The following is a 23,299-nucleotide window of genomic DNA, read 5'->3' on the forward strand; positions in this document are numbered from 1 at the left end:
ATGCTTAACTGACTGAGCCACCCAGGAGCCCCAAGGTTTGTCAGTTTTTGATCTTGTCAAAAGGACCAGCTTTTGTTTCGTTTTTATTTTTATTGTTTTTCTATTCTCTATTTCATTCATCTCATCTCTAATGTTTATTACTTCCTTTCATCTGCTTGCTTACTATTTAGTTTGCTCTTCTTTTGCCAATGTCTTAAGGTGGAAGGTTAAGTTACTGATTAAGATCTTTCTTCTTTAATATAGGCATCTTCAGCTATAAATTATTTTCTAAGCACTGCTTTAGCTGCATTCCATAAGTTTCATTTGTGCTTTCATTTTCATTCATTTCAAAGTATTTTCTTTCTTTTTTTTTTTTTAAGTAGGCTCCATGCCCAATGTGGGGCTCGAACTCACAACCCTGAGATCAAGAGTCAGATGTTCTACCAACTGAGCCAGCCAGGCAATCCTCAAAGTATTTTCTAATTTCCATTCTGCTTTCTCCTTTAACCCTTTGGGTATTTAGGAGTGTGTTGTTTAATTTCAACATACTTGCGAGTTTCCCCAAATTCTTTGTATTACTGATTTCCAATTTAATTCCATTCTTGCTGGAAAACATACTTTGTATTATTTCTATCCTCTTCAATGTATTTGTTTATTTTTATGGCTTAGCATATGGTCTATCCTGGAGGATTTCTCACGAGCACTTGCTATTGTTGGGTGGAGGGCTCTATAGATGTCCATAGACCTAGCTGGTTTATAGCATTGCTCAAGTCTTCTATTTTGTGATTGGCCTTCCATCCAATTGTTCTATCCATTTTTGAAAACAGAGTAGTGAAGTCTCCAACTATTATTGTACAACTAACTCTCCCTTCATTTCTGTAAGTTTTTGCTTAATGTATTTTGGCAATCTGTTGTTAGATGTATATAGGGTTACAATTGTTACAGCTTCCTGACATTCATTATAAAATGTCCCTCTTAATCTCTAAAAACATTTTTTGTTAAAAGACTTTTAAATCTCTTTTGTCTGATATTAGTAAAATCACTCCAACTTTTTTTGTTTCCATGATATGGCCTTTTTCATTCTTTTACTTTCTATTTGTATCTTGGAATCTAAAGTGTGTCTCCTGTTGACAGTATATAGTTGGATTTTTTTAATCCAGTCTGACAATGTCTGCCTTTTTACTGGATTGGTTATTCCATTCACATGTAATGTTATTGGATTGGATTTACACTTGCCATTTTAATTTTCTTTTCTATATGCCTTGTGTGGTTTTTGTTCCTCTAACTTGTTTTTTACTGTGTTTCAAGAGGGCTAACCTGAGTTGCTCCCTAGCCAGTATATCCTGGGTTTCCAATCCAACATTGAATTTAGCATTATAGATACTAGCTGATAAATACATCAGTGTCTTACCCACTGGTTCTTAAAACATGGACTCCAGACCGGCAGAATCAACTGCACTTGGGAATTTGTTAAAGGAAAAAAGTTAATCTCAGTGATCAAACTTGGGTTTGAATATCAGCTCCACACTTAACGGCTGTGATTTGGGGCAAGTCACTAAACCACTGAGTCATATTTCCTCAAGTACAATCTTATCCTACAGCATTGTGAGGACTAAAAGAGATTAGTGAGATAATGTAAGTAATTCTACTACTAGATCAGGACTTCCCTAATGTTAATTTTCTTTCCCATTGCCATAATATAAGAAAAGCTTCTACTGTTTTCTCAGTATTTTCAGTATAATTACCAGGGGCTTAAATTATTTTTAAACCACTTCTCATTTCAGCAATTATTAGGAAGGAAAAATGCAGAAATAGGAATAGGAATAGAAAACATGGGGTTGTGTGGTAGTTTAACAGAGAAAAAGAGAAATCCAGCCTCAGCTCATCTTTCAAAGTGCTCAGAAAAATTAGATGGCAATTTAAATACCACCCTGGGTACTGGTATATGCTCTAGGACTGGAATTATAGCAATTAAAAAAAAATCACTGTTCTATATATTTTTTACTTTTACTGAGAGCATGGCAATAATCCTGTGTGGTGGATAGGGCAGGAATTACTAGCTCCATTTTACAGAGACTTATAACTCAGAGGGATTAAGTGCCTTGTCTGTGATTATATGACTAGTTGGTGGGGAAGTTGGGATTGAAGCCATGTCAATTAATTGCAAATATCATAATATCACAATTTTTGAGAAGGCCTCAAAATAAAGAACCTACTGAGAGGATAAAGGTCACTATTTGGCTAGAAAATACTATTACATAAATAAATATCTGATTTACAAGTAAAAATTTTGTTGCAGTGAATACCACTGCAAACACCCTGCTTAAGAGGATGTCCATGCTATTTAAGAGGAGACTCTATGCTATTTGCAATACTGATTTTGGGAGGAGAAGGTAGGAAGTGTATATGTGGGTATTTATTCTGACCAAAAATTTAAACAACGTGCACAATGTTTTTGAAGGCTTTGTAATTTGACTTGACTGTACATGGATTTTATGGTAATATGCACATTGCTGTCTTACTGTACCATTTGAAGGTGTCATTGAGTGGAATACATATATAGATTAGGTACTGTGCAAGTATACAGGCCTACATTATTCAATTGCCATAGCATATTACGATTTTTGAGGGCAGATCCTATGTTTCTCCCCCGATTTCACTGTTCCTGCCACTAATGAGTGAATAAACACATAAATGAGTAAATGAATGCATTTTCTTTAAAATCATCCTTTGTTTACTCCCCATTTTGTCAAAAGCACCCTTCTTCTATTTCTGACCTTTGAGGTCACTATTCTCTCTTGTTAGTCAAAATATTTCCACCCAGGCCCAGATTCAATTCTCTCTAGAACCAAGATCCTTTCTTCCCCAGACCACTGATTTATCCCCTACCTGACAGATCAAAGTGATTCTTGTAGTAATTTGGATCCTATCTTGGGGTCCCCTGAGCTGCTTACATGAATTTACTTATCAACATTTCCATTATTGTACTCATTTCTTATGAACCAAGCTTCTAATCAAAATCAGCACATTCAAGACGGTTTCTGGTGCCTTTTCCAAGTCTATTATTGTTGCAGCACCTTTCACGCATTCATTAACAGTGTTCCACATTTTATTATTTTATTTTTCAAAGTTTATTTTTTTTTAGTAATCTTTACACCCCAATATGGGGCTCAAATTCACGACCCCAAGATCAAGAGTCGCATGCTCTTCCAACTGACCCAGCCAGGCACCCCCATAGTGTTCCCCATTTTAACTGAGAGCTGAACTTTGTGATTAGTCAGTTAAGAAAAAAAAAAAAAAAAGCAGTCTAGGGGCACCTGGGTGGCTCAGTTGGTTAAGCATCTGCCTTCAGCTCAGGTCCTGATCCTGGGGTCCTGGCGTTGAGCCCTGCTCAGCGGGGAGCCTGCTTCTCCCTCTCCCTATGCCCCTCCCCACTGCTCCTGCTCTCTCTCTCTCTCTCTCAAATAAATAAGTAAAATTTTACTTATTTATTTGAGAGAGAGAGAGACAGAGCATGAGTGGGGGTTGAGCCACCAAGCGCCCCCAACTGTTTTTTAAAGTAAGCTCTGTGTCCAATGTGGGGCTTGAATGAAAGACCTCAAGATGAAGAGTCACATGCTCTACTGACTGAGGCAGCCAGTCACTCCTACCCAATTCCTATTGATGTGTTGTAAATGTATTGCTAATGAATGGCTGTTGGAAAAAAATTTCCCTTTTAGGGTAAAATGGTGAGAGGAATGAGAAAAAAAGGAAAATTTTTCTTGAGCATCTACTTTGTATCAGGTATGTATTTAATTTTCACAAAAGCTTTATAAGTAAGGCAGACAGAAAATAGCTGTTCCTAAATATCCATTCTTCCATTCTTGGAAAGTAATAAAATTTTTGGTGGGCACATGGCTATATTGCTAAGATTTCTATTTCCCAGCTTCTCTTTGCAGCTATGGACAACAATGTGACAGGAGAAGAATGGAGGTGTAGAACTTGTAGATGGTATTCTGCAAGGTGAGAAACGTGCCCTCCTCCTTGCTTTTCCCTCTCCCTACTGGAATAAATATTGATTTTTTTTTGTCTTGGGCCACATGGACAAGAGTAACACATGATGGTGGGTATAGCAATAAGACTGAATGGACTACTGAAATCTAAGTCCTGAACACTATGGAGCCTGGGCATCAGTCCTAGACTGTATATAGTGGGACTCTCTCATAAGTAAGAAATCATTTCTACCTTGTTTATGCCATTATTATTTAAGCCTTTGTTACGGTTTCTGAACCAAGTAGTTGCTTAACTCCCTGTGCAATCTCTGTGAGAGGTGCTCCCTAGAGATGTACAACATGGTGGCCTTGAACTGAACTTCCAACTAATAGAGTAAGGAGGAAACAAATTCAGAAAGATTAAAAACTTCTCTGAAGTTAAACTATTATACGACAGGGTGAGCATGAACCCAAGTCTACATGATACCAAATAGTGACAATAATAGATTCTAGCCCTTGATTTTCACCTTGTGAAATGTTGTTGACTAGAAGGAAAGTTCTACCACTTGTACTCTTACAGTATAAGGAAAGTGGTTTCAATTCTCACTCAAAATAGCAACAAGAATCGTTGTGTGGGTATCAAAAAAAGGTGAGTATCCTCTGGATGTGTGGCTCTTCTTAGTGATAGCAATGGTCGTAAGGAATCTAGTTTGATTGTACTATGGTGTTTTTGTAATGACATTAATATCACTGTGTACAGATTTATTTATTTATTAAAGATTTTATTTATTTGATAGAGAGAGACAGCCAGAGAGAGAGCACAAGCAGGGGGAGCAGCAGAGAAAGAAGGAGAAGCAGGCTCCCCACTGAGCAGGGCGCTCCATGTGGGGCTTAATCCCGGAACCCTGAGATCATGACCTGAGCTGAAGGCAGACGCTTAACTGACTGAGCCACCCAGGTGCCCCGTGTGTACAGATTTAATCTCAGTTTTCTTTCTCAGTTCTCCTGCTCTGCTTCCTGGAACAAATTCCTCATATCTGCCATCCCTAACAAACCATGCAAACCATGTGAGCAGGGGAAAGGACTCTAATAAGAACACACTTGAAATTTAATAAGGTTAACGATAGAGAGGTGTTGACAAGAGTGTGACTGGGCAGCTGATATTTGTTTTGGAAAGAGAGAAAAGGAGAGTTAATAGTTACTGAGTGCCTCCTACATGCTAGCCATGTGCTAGGCTTCTAATTTATATTGTGTCACTTAAACCTTGCAATAACCACAGGGAGGTAGGTATTATTTCCACTTAGCTGTGACAAAACAAAGACAATATAAAGTCACATGGCAGGTGACACAGCAGTGATTTGAAACCAGGTCTGGGTACAAAATCATGTTCTTTCCACTATATCTTGCTGCCTTTAAACGTTTTAAAGTCCTTTCAAAAACAATTTTCTCATTTTCAAATACATCATCCCCTCTATATAACTCTGCAGATTATCTTGGGACTTTAAGAAATTTACCAGTCCTCTACTATGTTTGTCATGCCCAATAAAATATTCAATAGCATTCAGAAAATCCAGCTGATCGTTTGTTGTAGTGTAACAAAAGGCGCCAACTGGCAACAAGATAAGGAGCTTAAGCCAGAATGCAAATCAGCGTACTACTTCCTTAACGAAGTTTTACTATGGGGAAAAAAAAAAAAAAAGCCAGCTGAATAGTGTGTTTAGTGACACAATTGACTTCATTCTTCAAAAACTCCTTATTTCATTGCCAACTGATAATAGTTTGTTGACTGGTGATCATTCTGATGACTGTATTTGGGGAAGCACTAGTGTCGGGTACTTTTTAATAATCCCATCTAGAATACAATGAAACCTCATTATTATACAGTACTTTCACTTTGTAAATAGAAAAGCAAGGAGAAAGCTATTTTCTCAAAGAAAATAGGTAATCTGTTCTAACGTAAAAATGTTAATCAGGATTCATCCATTAATTGAGCCATTCATTCATTCATTCATTCATTCCAGTATACAAAGAAAGATATTTAGGACAGAGTCTGCCTTCTGCTCAGAGTAGGACAGGTAAGCACCAATGTAAAAAAATCATTATTATACAATGTGATTATCCTTGATTCCTCTTTTAATTCTCACACAATTCTTTTTTTTTTTTTAAAGATTTTATTTATTTATTTATTTGACAGAGAGAGACATAGCGAGAGCAGGAACACAAGCAGGGGGAGTGGGAGAGGGAGAAGCAGGCTTCCCGCAGAGCAGGGAGCCCGATGCGGGGGGCTCGATCCCAGGACCCTGGGATCATGACCTGAGCCGAAGGCAGACGCTTAACGACTGAGCCACCCAGGCGCCCTCTCACACAATTCTTTAGCAAATTCTGTTGGTTCTTATCTCCAAAATATAACCAGAATTTCAGGGTATCCCTCTACCCACGGCAACTGCATTTCACTACTCCAGAGGATGTCATTTGCATGTTAATCTCCATGAATGGTGTCCTGTCTCCCACCACTCTCCACCCTCTGCACTTCCTCCTCTATCTCCCTAAAACCAAGCTACCATCATCTCTTTTAACTTCTTAATTCTATTCTTGCTCTATTACGTTGTATTTTCCACACAAGAGCTGGAGTGTCACTCCACTGCTCGAAAATCTCCAATGGCTTTGTAGCCTATACAGGAAAACATCCAGAGTCATTGCTGTAGCCTGCAAGCTCCACCTTATCTCAAGCAGGCAACAAAATGATATTCTAAAAATGACAGGGGATAGGACTGAATTGGGGATGGGAGGATCAGGGTGAGGAACTGGAATGGTAAGACATTTTGAGAGGTAGGGGAAGGTAGCTGACAGGTAAAAGGATTGACAGGGACCGCAAGAACCCAGGTGAGATGTGATATGATTAATTTCTAATAGCTCCAGCCTCAAATGTGCAGTTTTCCCTAATCATGCTATGAAGGTAAGGGTAAATGTAAGGTTAGAGAAAATGCATGTTAGTTTTTGCTGCAAAACACATTCTCTCAACTCTCCATGACTTAAAACAACAATTTATTATTTATTACAATTCTAAATGTCAGCAAGGTGGTTCTTTTGTTCCAGGCCGGCTTAGTTGGACTAAATGGCCTGGGATGGACTTATTCAAATGTCTGATGATTGGCAGAATAATGTTCTGGAGAGACCTCAACTGTGGCTACTTAATCTACTTTAAAAGATCTCTCATTCTTCAGCCTGCTAACTTAGGCTTCTTAGGGAACTAAGAAATGTTCTAAAGAGCAGACAGCTCTTTGTTTTGTTTTGTTTTTTAGAGGGAGAGAGCACAAGCGAGCAGGGTGGTAGGGCAAAGGGAGAGGGAGAGGGAGAGATAGAATCTAGAATCCTAAGCAGGCTCCATGCTCAGAGGGAACTCAGTCTCATAACCCTGAGATCATGACCTGAGCCGAAAACAAGAGTCGGACACTTAGAACTGACTGAGCCACCAGGTGCCCCATTGCCAGCATTTTTTTTTTTTTTAAAGATTTTATTTCTTTATTTGAGAGACAGACACAGCGAGAGAGGGAACACAAGCAAGGGGAGTGGGAGAGGGAGAAGCAGGCTTCCTGCTGAGCAGGGAGCCCGATGCGGGGCTCGATCCTAGGACCCTGGGACCATGACCTGAGCCGAAGGCAGACGCTTAACTGACTGAGCCACCCAGGTGCCCCAATGCCAGCATATTTTAAGCCATTGGCATGAGTCAGAGTTGCTAATGTCTCTTGACCAAAGCAAGTCACATGATCAAGCAGTTGTGTAGGAAGGACTGAACAAGGTCAATACAGGGTGGAGTGAAAAAACTGGGACTTATACAATCACAAAGGTAGACTGTGTACTGAACTAGATTTAGGGTTTTCTGGGTAGGGTCAGAGAAGGTTAAGCCTACAAGGAAGTATAGAGTTTTGGTGAGAAAATTTGTTGCTCAGATGAGCAACCATGGGCTGCAGCTGAGAGGAAAAGGAAATGAGATCAGGAGGTGTTTACAGACTGGGAGAAAATGATGTTAAATGATCCTGGAACACATTGATGGGGGTCATTCCCACACCAACAAGCAATTCTCAGACACCAGCTGGATGTGCTACAATCAAACTCAATCCTGACACTACCTACCCATAGATGGCCTCGGATCCCACAGGTGAAGGGCTCCATCCTTTGAGATTGATGGATCTGAGGTCCCAGCAATCTCTTCCTTGGGTTAATTTGCTAGAGTGGCTCACAGAACTCTGAGAAACATTTTACTTACTTTACTAAGTTAGTAAGTTAACATTTAGATTACTGATTTATTATAAAAGGAGAGAACTCAGGAACAACCAAATGGAGGAGATGCATAGGCATGCTCTCTCCAAACACACCAGCCTCCCCACATCTCCACATGTTCACCAACCTAGAAGCTCTCTGAACCCTGTCACCTTGGGTTTTTATTTTTATGTTTCTTTAAGATTCATTTATTTATTTTAGAGAGAAAGTGAGCGCGAACGAGCAAGGGGAGAGGCAGAGGGAGAGAGAAGCAGACTCCCCACTGAACATGGAGCTCGATTCCAGGGCCCTGAGATGATGACCCCAGCTGAAACCAAGAGTTGGAGACTTAATGGACTGAGTGACCCAGGTGCTTCCTTGCCATTTTGGGTTTTTAAAGAGGATTCATTACATGGGCATGATCAACCACTGACCATTAGTGACTGAACTCAACCTCCAGCCCAACTCCCTATGCGGACAGAAAATTCCAACCCTATAATCACAGAGTTGGTTCTGGCAACCAGCCCCCATCCTTAGGTGCATCCAAAACTATTAACATAACAAGAGATACCTTTACTGATCTCATCACTTAGGGTTTTTGGAGTTCTGTACCAGCAACCCAGACCAAGACGGAAATATATATACTTCTTATTATAAATCACAGTATCACAGATGTATTAAAGAAAATGAAGGTCTCCATGAGAAAGAGGACAGCTGTATTGGTAGCAGTGGGGAAAGAGCTGGGAGGACCAAAGATAGAATGATATTTAATTATAAGACTACAGGATTGGCAAATTAAATATTTTAAAAAGCTCAAACACTGGGGCGTCTGGGTGGCTCAGTCATTAAGCGTCTGCCTTCGGCTCAGGTCATGATCCCAGGGTTCTGGGATCGAGCCCCGCATTGGGCTCCCTGCTCGGCGGGAGGCCTGCTTCTCCCTCTCCCACTCCCCCTGCTTGTGTTCCCTCTCTCGCTGTCTTTCTCTGTCAAATAAATAAATAAAATCTTAAAAAATAAAATAAAAAAATAAAAAGCTCAAACACTGAGATATTTCATAAATAATATTCACTTTAGAATTTGTTTTTAATTTTTTAACAACTTTTTCAGATATAACTCTCATACCATAAAATTCCCCTTCTAAGGTACACAGTTAAATGTTTTTAGTATATTCAGAGTTGTGCAACCATCACCAATATGTTATTTTTATATTAATTTTCTTTTTTTTTTAAAGAATGATAAGCGATTTGAAAAGTAATCTAACGCCTAACGACTGAGCCACCCAGGAGCCTCCTTATATTAATTTTCAATTATTCATTTTATACTTAATGTCAAAGGAAACTTGACAAGAACAGAAAAAAAAAGGAATGCTACTCTGGTACAACTATGTTGATTTCCTCTGAGTCTGATATAGATGGGCTCACCAAATAACCTGAGAGATTTTAAATTGTTAAGTTTCTTGTGTGTTTTTTCTTAAGATTTTATTTATTCATCTGTCAGAGGAGAGCGCACAAGCAGGGGGAGCGGCAGGCAGAGGGAGAAGCAGTTTCCTCACTGAGCAAGAAGCCTGATGCGGAACTCGATCCCAGGACCCTGGGACCATGACCTGAGCCGAAGGCAGACGCTTAACCGACTGAGCCGCCCAGGTGTCCCAAGTTTCTTGTATTTGATACGTCTTTTTTTTTAATGCCTTTTGCCTTTTATATAGTTATAATGAAGATATATATAAATTTTGTATCCTGCATTGACCACTTTATCATAAACATTTTCCATGTCTAAACAATGTTCATACTCATGATTTATAATGGCCGCATAATGGTATACCAAATGGATGTATCATAATTTAAACATTTCTTTATTTTATTATTTTTTTAATTTAAGAATCATCACCCTTTCAGCTATTTATTTTTAAGATTTATTTATTTTAGAGAGAGAGAGAGAGAGTGTGTGTGTGTGTGTGTGAGTGAGTGTGGGGGTGGCAGGCAGAAGGAGGGAGAAACAGTCTTTTTTTTTTTTTTAAAGATTTTATTTATTTATTTGACAGAGAGAGACACAGCAAGAGAGGGAACACAAGCAGGGGGAGTGGGAGAGGGAGAAGCAGGCTTCCCATAGAGCAGGGAGCCCGATGCAGGGCTCGATCCCAGGACCCTGGGATCATGACCTGTGCCGAAGGCAGACGCTTAATGACTGAGCCACCCAGGCGCCCAGGAAGAAACAGTCTTAAGCAGATTCTGGGCTGAGCTTGGAGCCCAACACAGGCCTCAACAAGGGGCTCATCTTCCAACCCCAAGGGCATGACCTGAGCTGAAACCAAGAGTCTGAGGCTTAACTGTCTGCCCCACCCAGGCATCCCTTCCATTTCCTTATTTTAAAGCATTTAGGTTATTTCTCATCTTCTAATTTTATGATTAAGACTGAATAATATCTTTACACATACAGCTTTTTCCCCAATTTTGATTTATTTCCTTATGATATATTTGCAGGACACTGATGGTTTTTGAATCACATGGACAAATTACTTTTCAAATCGCTTATCATTGTAAAATACCAACAGGGATGAATGAGAGAGCACTAGTTTCACTGCAATCTTGTTAGAATTTAGTAATACCATTTAAGCATTAAGATAATGTCATCAGTAAAAAGACATAAATTTGCATTTATTTTATCAGGATGATGAACAGAATGCATAATTTAAAAATTTAAGATAACAAAGCAAGATTTCCTCAAATTTCTCCATCTATGGAAGAAATTTCTAAACATCAGTTAAATAAATGATCGACTGTTCCCCAAGCTTCCAAACCAAAACTCTACTTAAAATGCTATTCTTGGGGGCGCTGGGCTGCCTCAGTCTGTAGACCATGAAATTCCTGAGCTTGGGTTGTAAATTCAACCCCCACATTGGGTGTAAGATAAATAAAATCTTTAAAAAATAATAATAAAATGTATTATTTTTAGTAAGGAATTACTTGTCCAAAAGGATGGAGAAAAAAAAAGGAATAAACAAAATAAATAAATACCAAACTACTTTTGCCCTAAGTGTATTTCCTGGTTCCAGATAATTGGAACGCTGACTTGGATAGTCACTCTGGATGACAGGGACATAAATCCAATCCCAGGATCCATAGGAGGTGTGAAGTCTAACAGGAGATCCTCCCTTCAGCAAACTGTGACCTCACAGGGTTACACCATTAAGAGCTGAATATAGAGTAGGACACCTACAAGGAATTATCGCTGGATTTGAACCTCCTGGGTGGCTGAGGAAGCCTAAAGCCAAAAAAAGCTGGTTTAAATGCCTGCAGGACTCTGGCAGAAGGATATGCGTATCTTATCTGAAAGAGGGTATCTTCATCATAGGCCTCAAATTATTCCCACAAATATTAGTTTTCACTTTTTAAAAAAGATTGTATTTACTTATTTGAGAGAGAGAGAGAGAACACGTGAGAGAGAGATCGATCACCAGCAGGGGGGAGGGGCTGAGGGAGAATCAGACTCCCCGGATGAGCAGGGAGCCTGATGCAGGGCTCCATCCCAGGACCCTGGGATCAAAACCTAACCCAAAGGCAGATGCTTAACCGACTGAGCCACCCAGGTACCCCAAATATTAGTTTTCAAATGCAATGACCAGTACACAAAGATAAACTATAATCAGAGAGCCAACACAAAAATAGATAATAGAAACAGACTGACAGAGAATTCAAATACTGGAATTATCATACAGTGACTATAAGACAATTATGCTTACTGGTTTAAATCTATATTGAAGATGCCTTTAAAGAATAAGAAGCTACAAAGTGACATAAATTGAAGAAGAACTAAGTTAACCTTTTAGAAATAAGACAGTAATCAAAATCTAAAAATCACTAGATCAATTGAAGAGATTAGTCACAGATGAAAAGAAAATTAATGAAACAATTTGACACTTTACTAGGTTTTATGCAGTCTGACAATTTTCTGTTCCATTTTATTCTATCTGAATTTTGAAATTCTCAGATGGTTGAGACCCAATAACCTGATTTCACATGCCCTGTGCTGTCTTTCATTATCTGTTTTGATAATTGCACCATTTAATGTGTCAAGGAACAATTTTTTTTTAAAAAAGCTTTTATTACAAAACAGAGGATTCAAATATGTACCTCTGACAAATCCCTTAGGTGCTGGTGTTGCTAGAAGAAACTAGATGCAACGGACTTCGTTACTGCCTCCTCTGTGGCTTTTTTACTCTTGGGCAGAAAGAGGAATCAGACTGGGAAGAAGACAAGTTTGGTTTTTATTCTGGAATAGGTAGCCTTGGGGTCTATAACATTTTCCACTGGGAAGGTTTTAAACTAAGTGAACTGCCACCCATAAAGTAAACTTAGTCAAGGTTACTTTAAGTGTGGAATTAATAAAGAGTTTATTAGATTCAATATTATATTTAGAAGGACTCACCGATTTCCACTGGTCACTAGTTTTCACCAGTCTGCAGTAAGACAAAAAAAATATGGTCTAAAGAGGTTTTCATAAAGTTGATTTATTTACTTAAAAGGACTGACTTTTTAGAGGATATGTTCTTTATTTTTATTTTGGGGTCAAAATATAATCTAAAAATGAAGTGATGCAGATAGTAAATGGCAGTTGTCTTTTGTTTTTTTATAGGTTGGTAAAATTTAAAAATAAGAAAATGACTGCTCTGTCACTCCTGCTCACAGTAAGAAAGGAACAGTTTTAATCCATAGTTACTAAGAAGTTAAATAGTGCTAGGTCTTCTGGGAACAGGTCTGAGGGAAAGCCTATTTGTCTGGGGACTCAATCTCTTACTGAAAGAAGAAATGAGGCTGAGCGGTCTTGAAAATGCACAGGTATTTACTTGCTGCTAAGGGAAAATGAAGGGAAGAGAAAACTGTTCAGGGTAGGGAATTTTATTTTATTTATTTATTCTTAAGATTTTCTTTGAGAGAGAGAAAGAGCACAAGCAGGGGTGGGGGCAGAGGGAGAAGCAGACTCTTCGCTGAGCAGGGAGCCCCTCGATCCCAGGACTCTGGGATCATGACCCTAGCAGAAGGCAGACGCTTAACCAACTAAGCCACCCAGGTACCCCTAGGGTAGGGAATTTTATTTTATTTTATTTTATTTATTATTATTTTTTAAAGATTTTATTTATTTATTTATTTGACAGAGAGAGAGACACAGCGAGAGAGGGAACACAAGCAGGGGGAGTGGGAGAGAGAGAAGCAGGCTTCCCGCCGAGCAGGGAGCCCGATGCGGGGCTCAATCCCAGGACCCTGGGATCACAACCTGAGCCGAAGGCAGACGCTTAACGCCTGAGCCACCCAGGCGCCCGGGTAGGGAATTTTAAACAGGGGTTGGGGGACCTGGTAAAGGCCAAGATGTAGTGATGATGAAAACAGATGAGGGCCAGATAAAAGAGTTTTTGTTGGCTTGGCTACAGACTTGATTTTTGGGTTAAATTGTGGTAGAAAAACAAACAAAAAACCAAACCATGGGGCACCTGGGTGGCTCAGTCAGTTAAGGGTGGGCCTTCAACTCAGGTCATGATCTCAGGGTCCTGGGATCAAGCTCCTGCTCAGCAGCAGTCTGTTTGCTTGCCTTGCTTTCTCTCTCTCTCTCTCAAATAAATAAATAAAATCTTTAAAAAAAAAACCCCAAGCCATAAAATTTACCATCTTTACCATTCTTTTTTTTTTTTTAATTTTTTTTAAAGATTTTATTTATTTATTTGACAGAGAGACACAGCGAGAGAGGGAACACAAGCAGGGGGAGTGGGAGAGGGAGAAGCAGGCTCCCCACTGAGCAGGGAGCCCGATGTGGGGCTCGATCCCAGGACCCCGGGATCATGACCTGAGCCGAAGGCAGCCACTCAACCTACTAAGCCACCCAGGCGCCCCCCATCTTTACCACTCTTAAGTGCACAGTTCAGTAGTGTTAAATATACTCATATTGTTATGAAATAAGGACTTTATGCTATAAGCACCTTAGATTAATGGGATTACTGAAAGATTTCAGGATAGGACTGGAGATTTAGGAAGACTGTTTTGGATGGTGGGAGTAGTAGGAGGTAGGGGATGGATGTTAGGACTGAAAGGGATTACAGGATTAAAGGTTTGTGGGGCCTGGTTTCTGGCTGGGTCACAGGGTTTTTGCGAGAGGGGAAGTTAGAGACCAGAACTCAACGTTCCTCAACGTTCCCATAGTCTCCAGAAAAGCCAGTAAACCGGTAAGTTCGCTTTTAACTACGTGCAGAGGCCGCCTCCTGCCACGGAAACTTACTTCCGGGCCTCAGAGCGACGGAAACCAACTGCAACCACGGCCTCGTACGTCAGGCCGCCCTCGCCAGCGCCCGCCCCTCCCGAGCACCGCGTCCTGGAGAGCCGCCTGCGGCGTGCTGCGCAGTCTCCACACACGTGAGGGCGCTGTCGCAGCTACAATCGGAGTTCTTCTTTCTGTTGTCGCGATATTCTTGAGGCCGGAAAAACGCAAGATCGAAGGTCACGTAGATGGCACGCCTCGCCCAGTACGCGTAAGTTCTCGCGTGAGTTTAACTTCCGCCCTTTTGGCTCCCTGAGCAGCGCCATGGCGGTCGGCAAAAACAAGCGCCTTACGAAAGGCGGCAAAAAGGGAGCCAAGAAGAAAGTGTAAGTGGATTCTGTCCTGGCCCCCAGCTTTTTGGGGTCATGCTGGGCTCGGCGGGTGGGTTCTGGATGGCGGTGTGGGCAGGATGGTGAGGATGTCAGTTGGATTGCGAGGGCCGTGCAGGGTTGGTAAACCCAGAACGGCGGCCTGGCGGGTATGGGTGCTGCATCGCCACGGGCCGGCTTCTTGCCTTTGGCCTTCTGGCCTTGTGCGCCCCCCCTTTTGAGCTAAATTGCCGACGCTATTCGTAGATGGCGTGTTCCGTATTGTGGGCTTCCTGGCTTTGTAAATTCCACGGGTAATAGAGGGTACTGCTCCCGAGAGCTGGAGTTGAGGAAGTCACACTTGTTCACCCGGGACCCCGCACCCCTTCCTCTCTTTGGGCCAGGTGGGACCTTTGGCGTTCTAATGAGCTCGTGTGAATCCCTGAAGAGCCGGGGTTACCAGTACGTGTCTTCACGTACCAGTAAAGTTCAAGAGACGTGCATGTTATTTGGAGGCAATGCTGCTTGTGTAGCCGAAGAACCGATGGGGTGGGGAGTGTGTACGTTTGTGGTAAACTGTTTCAAAGTGTCCGGTTTGTGTATAGTGAAGCAGACAGACATCGTGGGGAAGAGCTAGGTTTGCAATATGCGCCCCTCACCTCACTGAGAGGAGTAGGTTCTTACACTCCAGTTAGTCCTTTAAAATCATTAGAGTGAGGAAAGTTTTAAAAATTCAGTAAGAATTACGTGATTTGCGATAAAACTTAAATGTTTTTAAAATACAGGGTTGATCCATTTTCTAAGAAAGATTGGTATGATGTGAAAGCACCAGCTATGTTCAATATAAGAAATATTGGAAAAACATTAGTCACAAGAACTCAAGGAACCAGTGAGTATTTTATTCTTGTTTTGCATTTTTTTAAATTAAGGTCTACTTGTGGGAGAATTAAGGAAATAGCTCTTGGTTGCAGCTTTGGCCACGGTGGTGCTTGTTTCGTACAACACTTGTAGAAGAAAGGTGGTGCTTTTAGAATTACTAAGAAAATGTGCCTGGGTACTTTTGAGTTTCTAGTGAGCACGTCAGTAAGTCATTGGTGTCCACGTGGATTTGGTTCACAAAAGCTAGGATCTTTATAATCTACAATTAACTTTCTAAGTTCAACTTTATGCATGAATGTTCTTTGTTGGCTTGACTTTATGTGGTTCCTAATGTTAATAAGAAAATTTCTTGTTTTATAGAAATTGCATCTGATGGCCTTAAGGGTCGTGTTTTTGAAGTGAGCCTTGCTGATTTGCAGAACGATGAAGTTGCGTTTAGAAAATTCAAGCTAATTACTGAGGATGTTCAGGGCAAAAACTGCCTGACTAATTTCCATGGCATGGATCTTACCCGTGACAAAATGTGCTCCATGGTCAAAAAATGGCAGGTGAGAACAAAAGTTCCTTAGTGTGCATGGTGCTTTGGCGTGCATAGCCAAGGATGCCCTGTTATGAGAAGGAGGAGCATATGTAGATTTCATTTCAAATCCTTGATGTTTTCTAGCTTCTATTGAGTGCTGACTCTGGGATTGGCACTCTTGAACTTCAGTAAAGCAGTGAGCAAGCCATCCTCTTAAGTGGAGTTCAAGATTTATTTATTTACTTGTATTAAAAGTGGGTTATCAGAGTTGCTAAGAGTGGCAGAGCCTCTGGTGTGAGGTTGGAATCCTTGCTCCATTTCCCAGTTGTGACATAAAGCTTGTTAAGCTTTGATTCCTTTATCTAAAATGGTAGGTAGGTAAGAGCATCACTTCTTGGAGTTATGAAGATAAAAGAGCCATTAAACATGCTTGAGCACAGCACTTGACACAAAGCATTTAGAAAGCATTGTTATTACAGGAAATAATTAAATTGGTCAGATGTGTCTGGCTAAACATTCAGTTTGGGGATGTTTTGTATATGGGAATGAATGATGACAAAATGTTTCGGTCCCAAATGATACATTCTGATTATACCGCTACATTTATTTCTGACATTCCCAGAAGATTTTATGGTTGAATTTCTGGAAATCGAATTCTAAGGTCCTTTTGCTGTAAGTGTATTACTCATTTATAAACTAAAGTATACAATTTACAAAATGCGACGGAGGTATTTCAGTTTTTGTTGCTACCTAAGGTAATTTTCGTTTTTTAACTTGAGGCAAAAATATCAGTAGTTAGTGGATTTTTTATTACATTTTAGCTGTGAAATTGAATATTTAATCGTCATCAGGCTTTAGTTTGGATCATGAAGAACATTTAAAAAATATGCATTTAGTGTTATAGCAGTATATTCAGACACTTTTTAAAAAGGAGTAAGTGTAGACTGGAGTCTCTTAGAACTGGTTTTCTTATGCAGCGGTGTACAGTTGGTTGGTGGGAAGGGTAGGCTGTTAAAGGCTGGCACGTAAAAGATTTGGGGGGCTGGGTGCTGTTGAGATGGGGATAGAGGTATTACCTAGGGAAGAGAGCTGAGAGGATTTGGTATTTATTAGTTATGAAGGATAGTAAGATTTGGAGTAACTGGGTAAGTTCACTTCAAGGAAGTTAATTGTTTAGGCTTGTAGTGTCTGTTATTTTATATTGTATGATGAGTACTTGATTTTTCTAGTGTTTTTATATTAGAATTTGAGGGCTATAAGTTGATAACATTAAAACCTGGTACATCTGACAATATCTTTTTTTCACTAGACCATGATTGAAGCTCATGTTGATGTCAAGACTACCGATGGTTATTTGCTTCGTCTATTTTGTGTTGGTTTTACTAAAAAACGCAATAATCAGATTCGGAAGACCTCTTATGCTCAGCACCAACAGGTCCGTCAAATTCGGAAAAAGATGATGGAAATCATGACCCGAGAGGTGCAAACAAATGACTTGAAAGAAGTGGTCAATAAATTGTAAGTGTTTCTTTTCCTCATACCACACAACCCTGAATCTCTGATTATCCCTCAGATGAAGGAAAGCATATGAAACAAGGTGGAGTCAGACCTGTATTTAAATCCTGTCTGTGGGGTGCCTGGGTGGCTCAGTCGTTGAGCGTCTGCCTTCGACTCGGGTCATGGTCCTGGAGTCCTGGGATCAAGACCCCCATCAGGCTCCCTGCTCCACAGGAAGTCTGCTTCTCCCTCTCCCACTCCCCTTGCTTGTGTTTCCTTTCTCGCTGTCTCTCTCTCTGTCCAAAAAAAAATAATAAAAAATCCTGTCTGTGAAACTGTCGGGCTATGTCCCTTAAAATGAAAACATGTTAAGTGCTCAGTAAATGTGATTTGGTTTCTTTATCCTTATTTGAATGAAGCAATCTCATGGCGGATAGTGAGACTTAATAGGAAATGCTTTTGTCTTAATTAGAAAATATACTGACTAGGCAAAACTTGTTTCCATAGTCAATAATGTATGGGAATAGATGATGACAAGATGCTTCGGTCCCAGATCATGTCCACTGATAACACTGTTAACATTTTTCTGATGTTCCCATGGAGTTGCCTAAGAGGGTGGAATAGAAAAGGCAGAAAGGTCAAATGCTAACTTTCCTACTAACTAGCTGTATAATTCGGATCATTTAACCTCCACCTGTAAAGGGGTAATAATAGACTGTCTTACATGATGAGGATTTGAGTGGATTAAATGAAGTGGGTATTAATATGTATAAATTTATCCTTTTCTATCTTTACTGGTTTGCAGGATTCCAGACAGCATTGGAAAAGATATAGAAAAGGCTTGTCAGTCTATTTATCCACTCCATGATGTGTTCGTTAGAAAAGTAAAAATGCTGAAGAAGCCCAAGTTTGAATGTAAGTGAAAAATCATAGGATTCCTGAGAGAAAAATGTGTGGCCAGATACATTGGTGTCTTGGTTTTTTGAGTCCAAATGAGGGCTTTTTTTTCTGTCATGCCTATATAAAATTGAAGACCATTGTTGTGAGATAATGGGGTGCTATAACATTTTCTTTCTTTCTTTTAGTGGGAAAGCTCATGGAGCTTCATGGTGAAGGTAGTAGTTCTGGAAAAGCTACTGGGGATGAGACCGGTGCTAAAGTTGAACGAGCTGATGGATATGAGCCACCAGTCCAAGAATCTGTTTAAAAGTCAGACATTTAATGGTGACAAATAAAAACTCATATTTGTGATGTTTAATTTCTGATGATTCTTTTTAAATAGTGTGGGCTTGGTGAATCAGATATTCTGAACTGATGGTGATTTGAACTTTTCCAGACTGTTGTATGGATTTTATCCATTGCTCTGTGTTACTAAATAGCTGCAAAAGGGTAGTGATTCATTTTAAGCTGTAGTGATCTGGAAGTATAGAGGGTTAATAAAAGGAAATCTTTTTTTTTTTTTTTAAGGTTTTATTTATTTGACAGATAGAATACAGGCAGGGGGAGCAGCAGAGGGAGAAGCAGGCTATCGGCTGAGCAAAGAGCCCAATGTGACCTGAGCCAAAGGAAGATGGATAACTGATTGAGCCACCCAGGTATCCCTTAAATGGTTCTTGAACCATTTGGAAGGCTTGTTGAAATATGGCAGGGCTCTGCCCCCAGAGTTTCTGATTCAGTAGTTGGAGGGTGAGACCTGAAAACTTGCTTTTTTTTTGGAAACTTGCGTTTTAACAGTTTCCAGGTGATGGTGATGGCCAGGGACCAGACTTGAAAAACCACTGTGCTAGATTGATAGAATAATGGGAAGAGCCCGTTGACTTAAGAGTTTTGGGTTTTTTTCCTTATAGCAGCAAAATGCCACACTGTGCACCAGTACTGTGAAGTTGAACTTGGCTAGAGAAATTGGTTATTGATCACCTGTCAATAAGTGGGTATTTGATGCTGCCCACTAGCCAGTATTTCCTCTAGTCATTCACCCATTCTGTTCTGTAGTCCTTCTCACCTCCAACTTTCTCATTTTTGATCAGCTGATGACCTTAAAATCATAAAAAATTTAAAGTAGATAAGAGAACTTAAATTCCCACATACATTAGCATTTTTGCCCTCCTTCTTGCCTAATCAAGCTCATGGCTCTAGAAGTTTTCACCTTTATTATTCAACCAGTCCCTTCCATGAGCATACAAACAAATATACCCTTCCAGGTAACACCCTACTGTCAAATCCCTTATATAGCAAAACTCAAAAAAGTTTACTATTTTTTCTTGGACAATGAGCGGTTCTTTGATGTTTGAGTAATCCATTTTCTTTGTATCTAATTTTACTTTTAAATTATGCAATTAGACACCTTCCCACAAGCTGTTGCTGGGAAGGTTGCCAATAACTTTGTTGCTTGCTAAGTCTAAATGGTCTATTTATGACCTATATTTTATATGCCTCTAGTGACATTTGACAGTTGATTTTCTTTTTTTTTTAAGATTTTATTCATTTGAGACAGACAGATAGCATGAGCAGGGAGAGAGGGAGAGGGAGAAACAGGCTCCCTGCTGAGCCAGGAGCCCTATGCGGGGCTCGATCCCGGGACACCAGGATCATGACCTGAGCCGAAGGCAGATGCTTAACCATCTGAGCCACCCAGGCGCCCCGACAGTTGATTTTCTTCTAGAATCTTGAAGATTTCCTCCCATGTCAGTAGCCACTCTTTACTAGTTCATCTCAGACTTTAGTGTTGGAGAGGCTTAAGGCTTAGTCCTTGGACATTTATCAATACTCTCCCTAGATACTCTTATTTAATATATTAAGCTGACATGCAGATTTTTTATTTCTAGCCTGTACCTTTGAACTATAGGTTTGTCTGTCCTCTTTACTTGGATATAAAATAGGCATTTCACATTTGACAGGTCTAAAAGGGTATTCTGGATCCTAACAGTTTAACCCACCCTTATGTTTTAGGCCAAAATCTTCTGGTCATCCTTGATAATCACTTTATTCAAAATATATCTGGAATCTCACCATTTCTAACTAACTCCATTGTGATCACTTTTGCCATCATTACTACCTGGATTGTTACTACTTACTGGCCTCCATAGGTCCCCTCATAAGGAATTTTAGATGGTCTGTTCACTCAAGGCTCAAACTGATCTTGCCCCTGACCTCTTACCATTCCCCTAACATTTCTAGCCAGGCTGCCCTCACTGTTCCTGGATGGGCTGGCTAGGTACATTCTTACCTTGGCTTTGGCACTTGTTTTCCCTATGCGTGGAACACTCTTCCCTTACATGCCACAGAGCTTGCTCCTTTACCTCTCAGTCTCAGTAGACCCCAATGATAGGCGTGGCCTATTAAAAATTGTGCCCTATTTGGCATTCCCAATTTCCCGTTACTTTTTTCTGTAGTTTTTACTTGTGTCTATGAGAATATTCCATGAGGATTGTTTTTGGTCTTGTTCACCACTATACCTCCAGTGCCTAAAGTTCAATGTTTGTTGAATAAAGGAATGAATGGTATTCCCTGTTAATACCCCATAGTGAAGAAGCAAATGTTTTCGGTAAAAAACATTAGTTGTACATTTGGACCTCAAATGACAGGGGCTTCCTTTCCAGGGCGGACAGAAGTGGGGTCTAACAAAGGGTCACTGAGGGTAGGGTCCTGGAATTAAACGGTTTTTATCTTGGGTGTTGGACATTATTTAGTGATAATCAATAGTCAAGCTCCAATCTGCTACATCTGTATAGAGCTTGGCTTACCTGTTTTATCTTACAAGTGTTCATTTGAAAATGGTTCCAGAAAGAATATGTGATTGAATTTTTTAAATGGTTCAGCCTGTCTGATGATGGGTTTAATCAAGTTACCTTTTAGGCCAACTTGAAGATGGGTAACTTCCAACCAGTGGGAAATACTGTAAAGGGTAATTCTGTTCCCTGTTTCCCATTTAAGTATCTTAGAAACTTAACACATAGATCCTAAGTATTCACATGTGGCTTTTCTCTACTTGACTCTAATTGGAACAATTTTACTTTGGTCTTTCATTGGAAAACAACTGTTGTAACCAGGGATGCGGGAATCTTCAAAAACAAGACCTTTGTGTTCAGGCATGATGGGATTAGGCAGCAAAACTTAACAGTTGATCTGAAACTGACTTCTTTTTTTTAAGTGGCTTTTGCTTCTTGAATGTGTACAGTTGAGTGGTATTAGAAAGTGTGTACTAATGTGCAAAAAGAGGTGCTTGGGAGAGTATCCTAGATAATTTGGGTGCACGTTATGTAACTACACAGGTTTTTAACTGGAAAAATGAGGCATAAGAGATTGGGATAATGCAGTGTGAGGGTTCTGATTGATGTTACTAACTTTGATGGAGAAAGAAGGCCATGGGCCAAGGGAAGTGGGTGGCCTCTAAAAGCTGGAAAAGACATGGACATTCTCAGTGTCAAAATGGTACGACAGAATATGCCATCATTATTCATCCCACATTGTATGCACAGTAGTCTAACCATCACCAACATAATTATTGGACAGTGTTTTAAAAATGTGACATGGCCCACTAATTTTTAAGATTTTATTTTTAGGCAGAGAATGCACGTGTGCGAATGGGGAGAGGGGCAGAGGAGGAGGGAGAGAATCTGAAGCCGACTCAAGCACTGAACTCAAGCTAGACACAGGGCTCAAGGGGCTCAATCTCACCACCGTGAGTTCATGACCTGAGCCAGAACCAAGAGTCGAACACTTAAACTGACAGAGCTACCCAGGTGCCCTGGCCCACTAAATTTTTATAGTTGTACTGTTAACATTGCTTGAGCACACTGCCATTATTCTCCCTTTTAGGCCTTAGGTAGTAGTCTCATTGCTACAAGTATATAGGTCCTTAATGCCCACTTCAGTCCTTGCATTAATAGCTCTGTAGTTAAATTTGTTTGAAGCTTGTTCTCTGGTCAGTTCCTCAGGAAGTTCTCGTGGCATTATTTTCTGAATTCTTGCATGTTTAGTACAGTTTGTCAGTGTGCTTTATATCTGAAAGTCACTTTTATTGGATAGAACATCCTTGGCTTTTTCTTTGAGCATTTTAAATATGCTACTGCATTTTCCTCTGGCATAAAACATTGCTAATGAAGGTCTGATGATAATTTTTCTAATTTTCTTTCCCTTATAAATAAGTTACTTTCTGTTTTGGCTAGAAGCCCAAAGAATTTTTTTTTAATCCAGTGAGTTTGTAAAATATATCTTGGTGGTAGTTCTGATTGAATAGTGTCAGGTATGCGATATACTCTGTGAGAATGTAATTTCAATTCTTTTTTTGAGGCAGAGTTTTCATAAATTAAGGTTTTTAGCATTTGTTCTGTTCCCTTGATTTGGTTTCCTTTATTGGGGACTTCTTGCCTGTGATTTCCTGGCAGCTGTTGCAGTCCCTAACTATCCATGTGATAAACTCCTTGGGTTGTATTTTTGTAGGATGTGTCAGCTAATTACTGCCCATGAGCTAAATCTGGCCAGTGTCTGTTTTTCGATGGCCTGCAAGCTAAGAGTGGTTTTTCCATTTTCATATGGGTGAAAAAAAAAATTCATCGTATGTGAAAATTATATGAAATTCA

At 40.0% G+C, this 23,299-nt stretch overlaps 1 protein-coding gene and 2 non-coding genes across 3 annotated transcripts; all 3 read left to right on the forward strand.

The window, feature by feature from the left end:
- Window positions 1-14,608: 14,608 nt before the first annotated feature.
- On the forward strand, window positions 14,609-19,172 carry RPS3A (ribosomal protein S3A). The gene is made up of 6 exons (XM_032412984.1): window positions 14,609-14,839; window positions 15,607-15,710; window positions 16,061-16,248; window positions 17,530-17,738; window positions 18,523-18,632; window positions 18,803-19,172. Exons 1-6 carry the CDS (start codon window positions 14,778-14,780, stop codon window positions 18,922-18,924), a joined length of 795 nt encoding a protein of 264 aa, XP_032268875.1. The 5' UTR covers window positions 14,609-14,777; the 3' UTR covers window positions 18,925-19,172.
- LOC116637676 lies at window positions 16,765-16,837 on the forward strand. The gene has a single exon (XR_004300534.1). It is a non-coding gene; the product is annotated as a small nucleolar RNA SNORD73 (small nucleolar RNA).
- LOC116637677 lies at window positions 18,240-18,311 on the forward strand. Its single transcript, XR_004300535.1, has one exon. It is a non-coding gene; the product is annotated as a small nucleolar RNA SNORD73 (small nucleolar RNA).
- Window positions 19,173-23,299: the final 4,127 nt, after the last annotated feature.

Source organism: Phoca vitulina, unplaced genomic scaffold (genome assembly GCF_004348235.1).
Source record: "Phoca vitulina isolate PV1807 unplaced genomic scaffold, GSC_HSeal_1.0 scaffold14, whole genome shotgun sequence".
Lineage (NCBI taxonomy): Eukaryota > Metazoa > Chordata > Mammalia > Carnivora > Phocidae > Phoca > Phoca vitulina.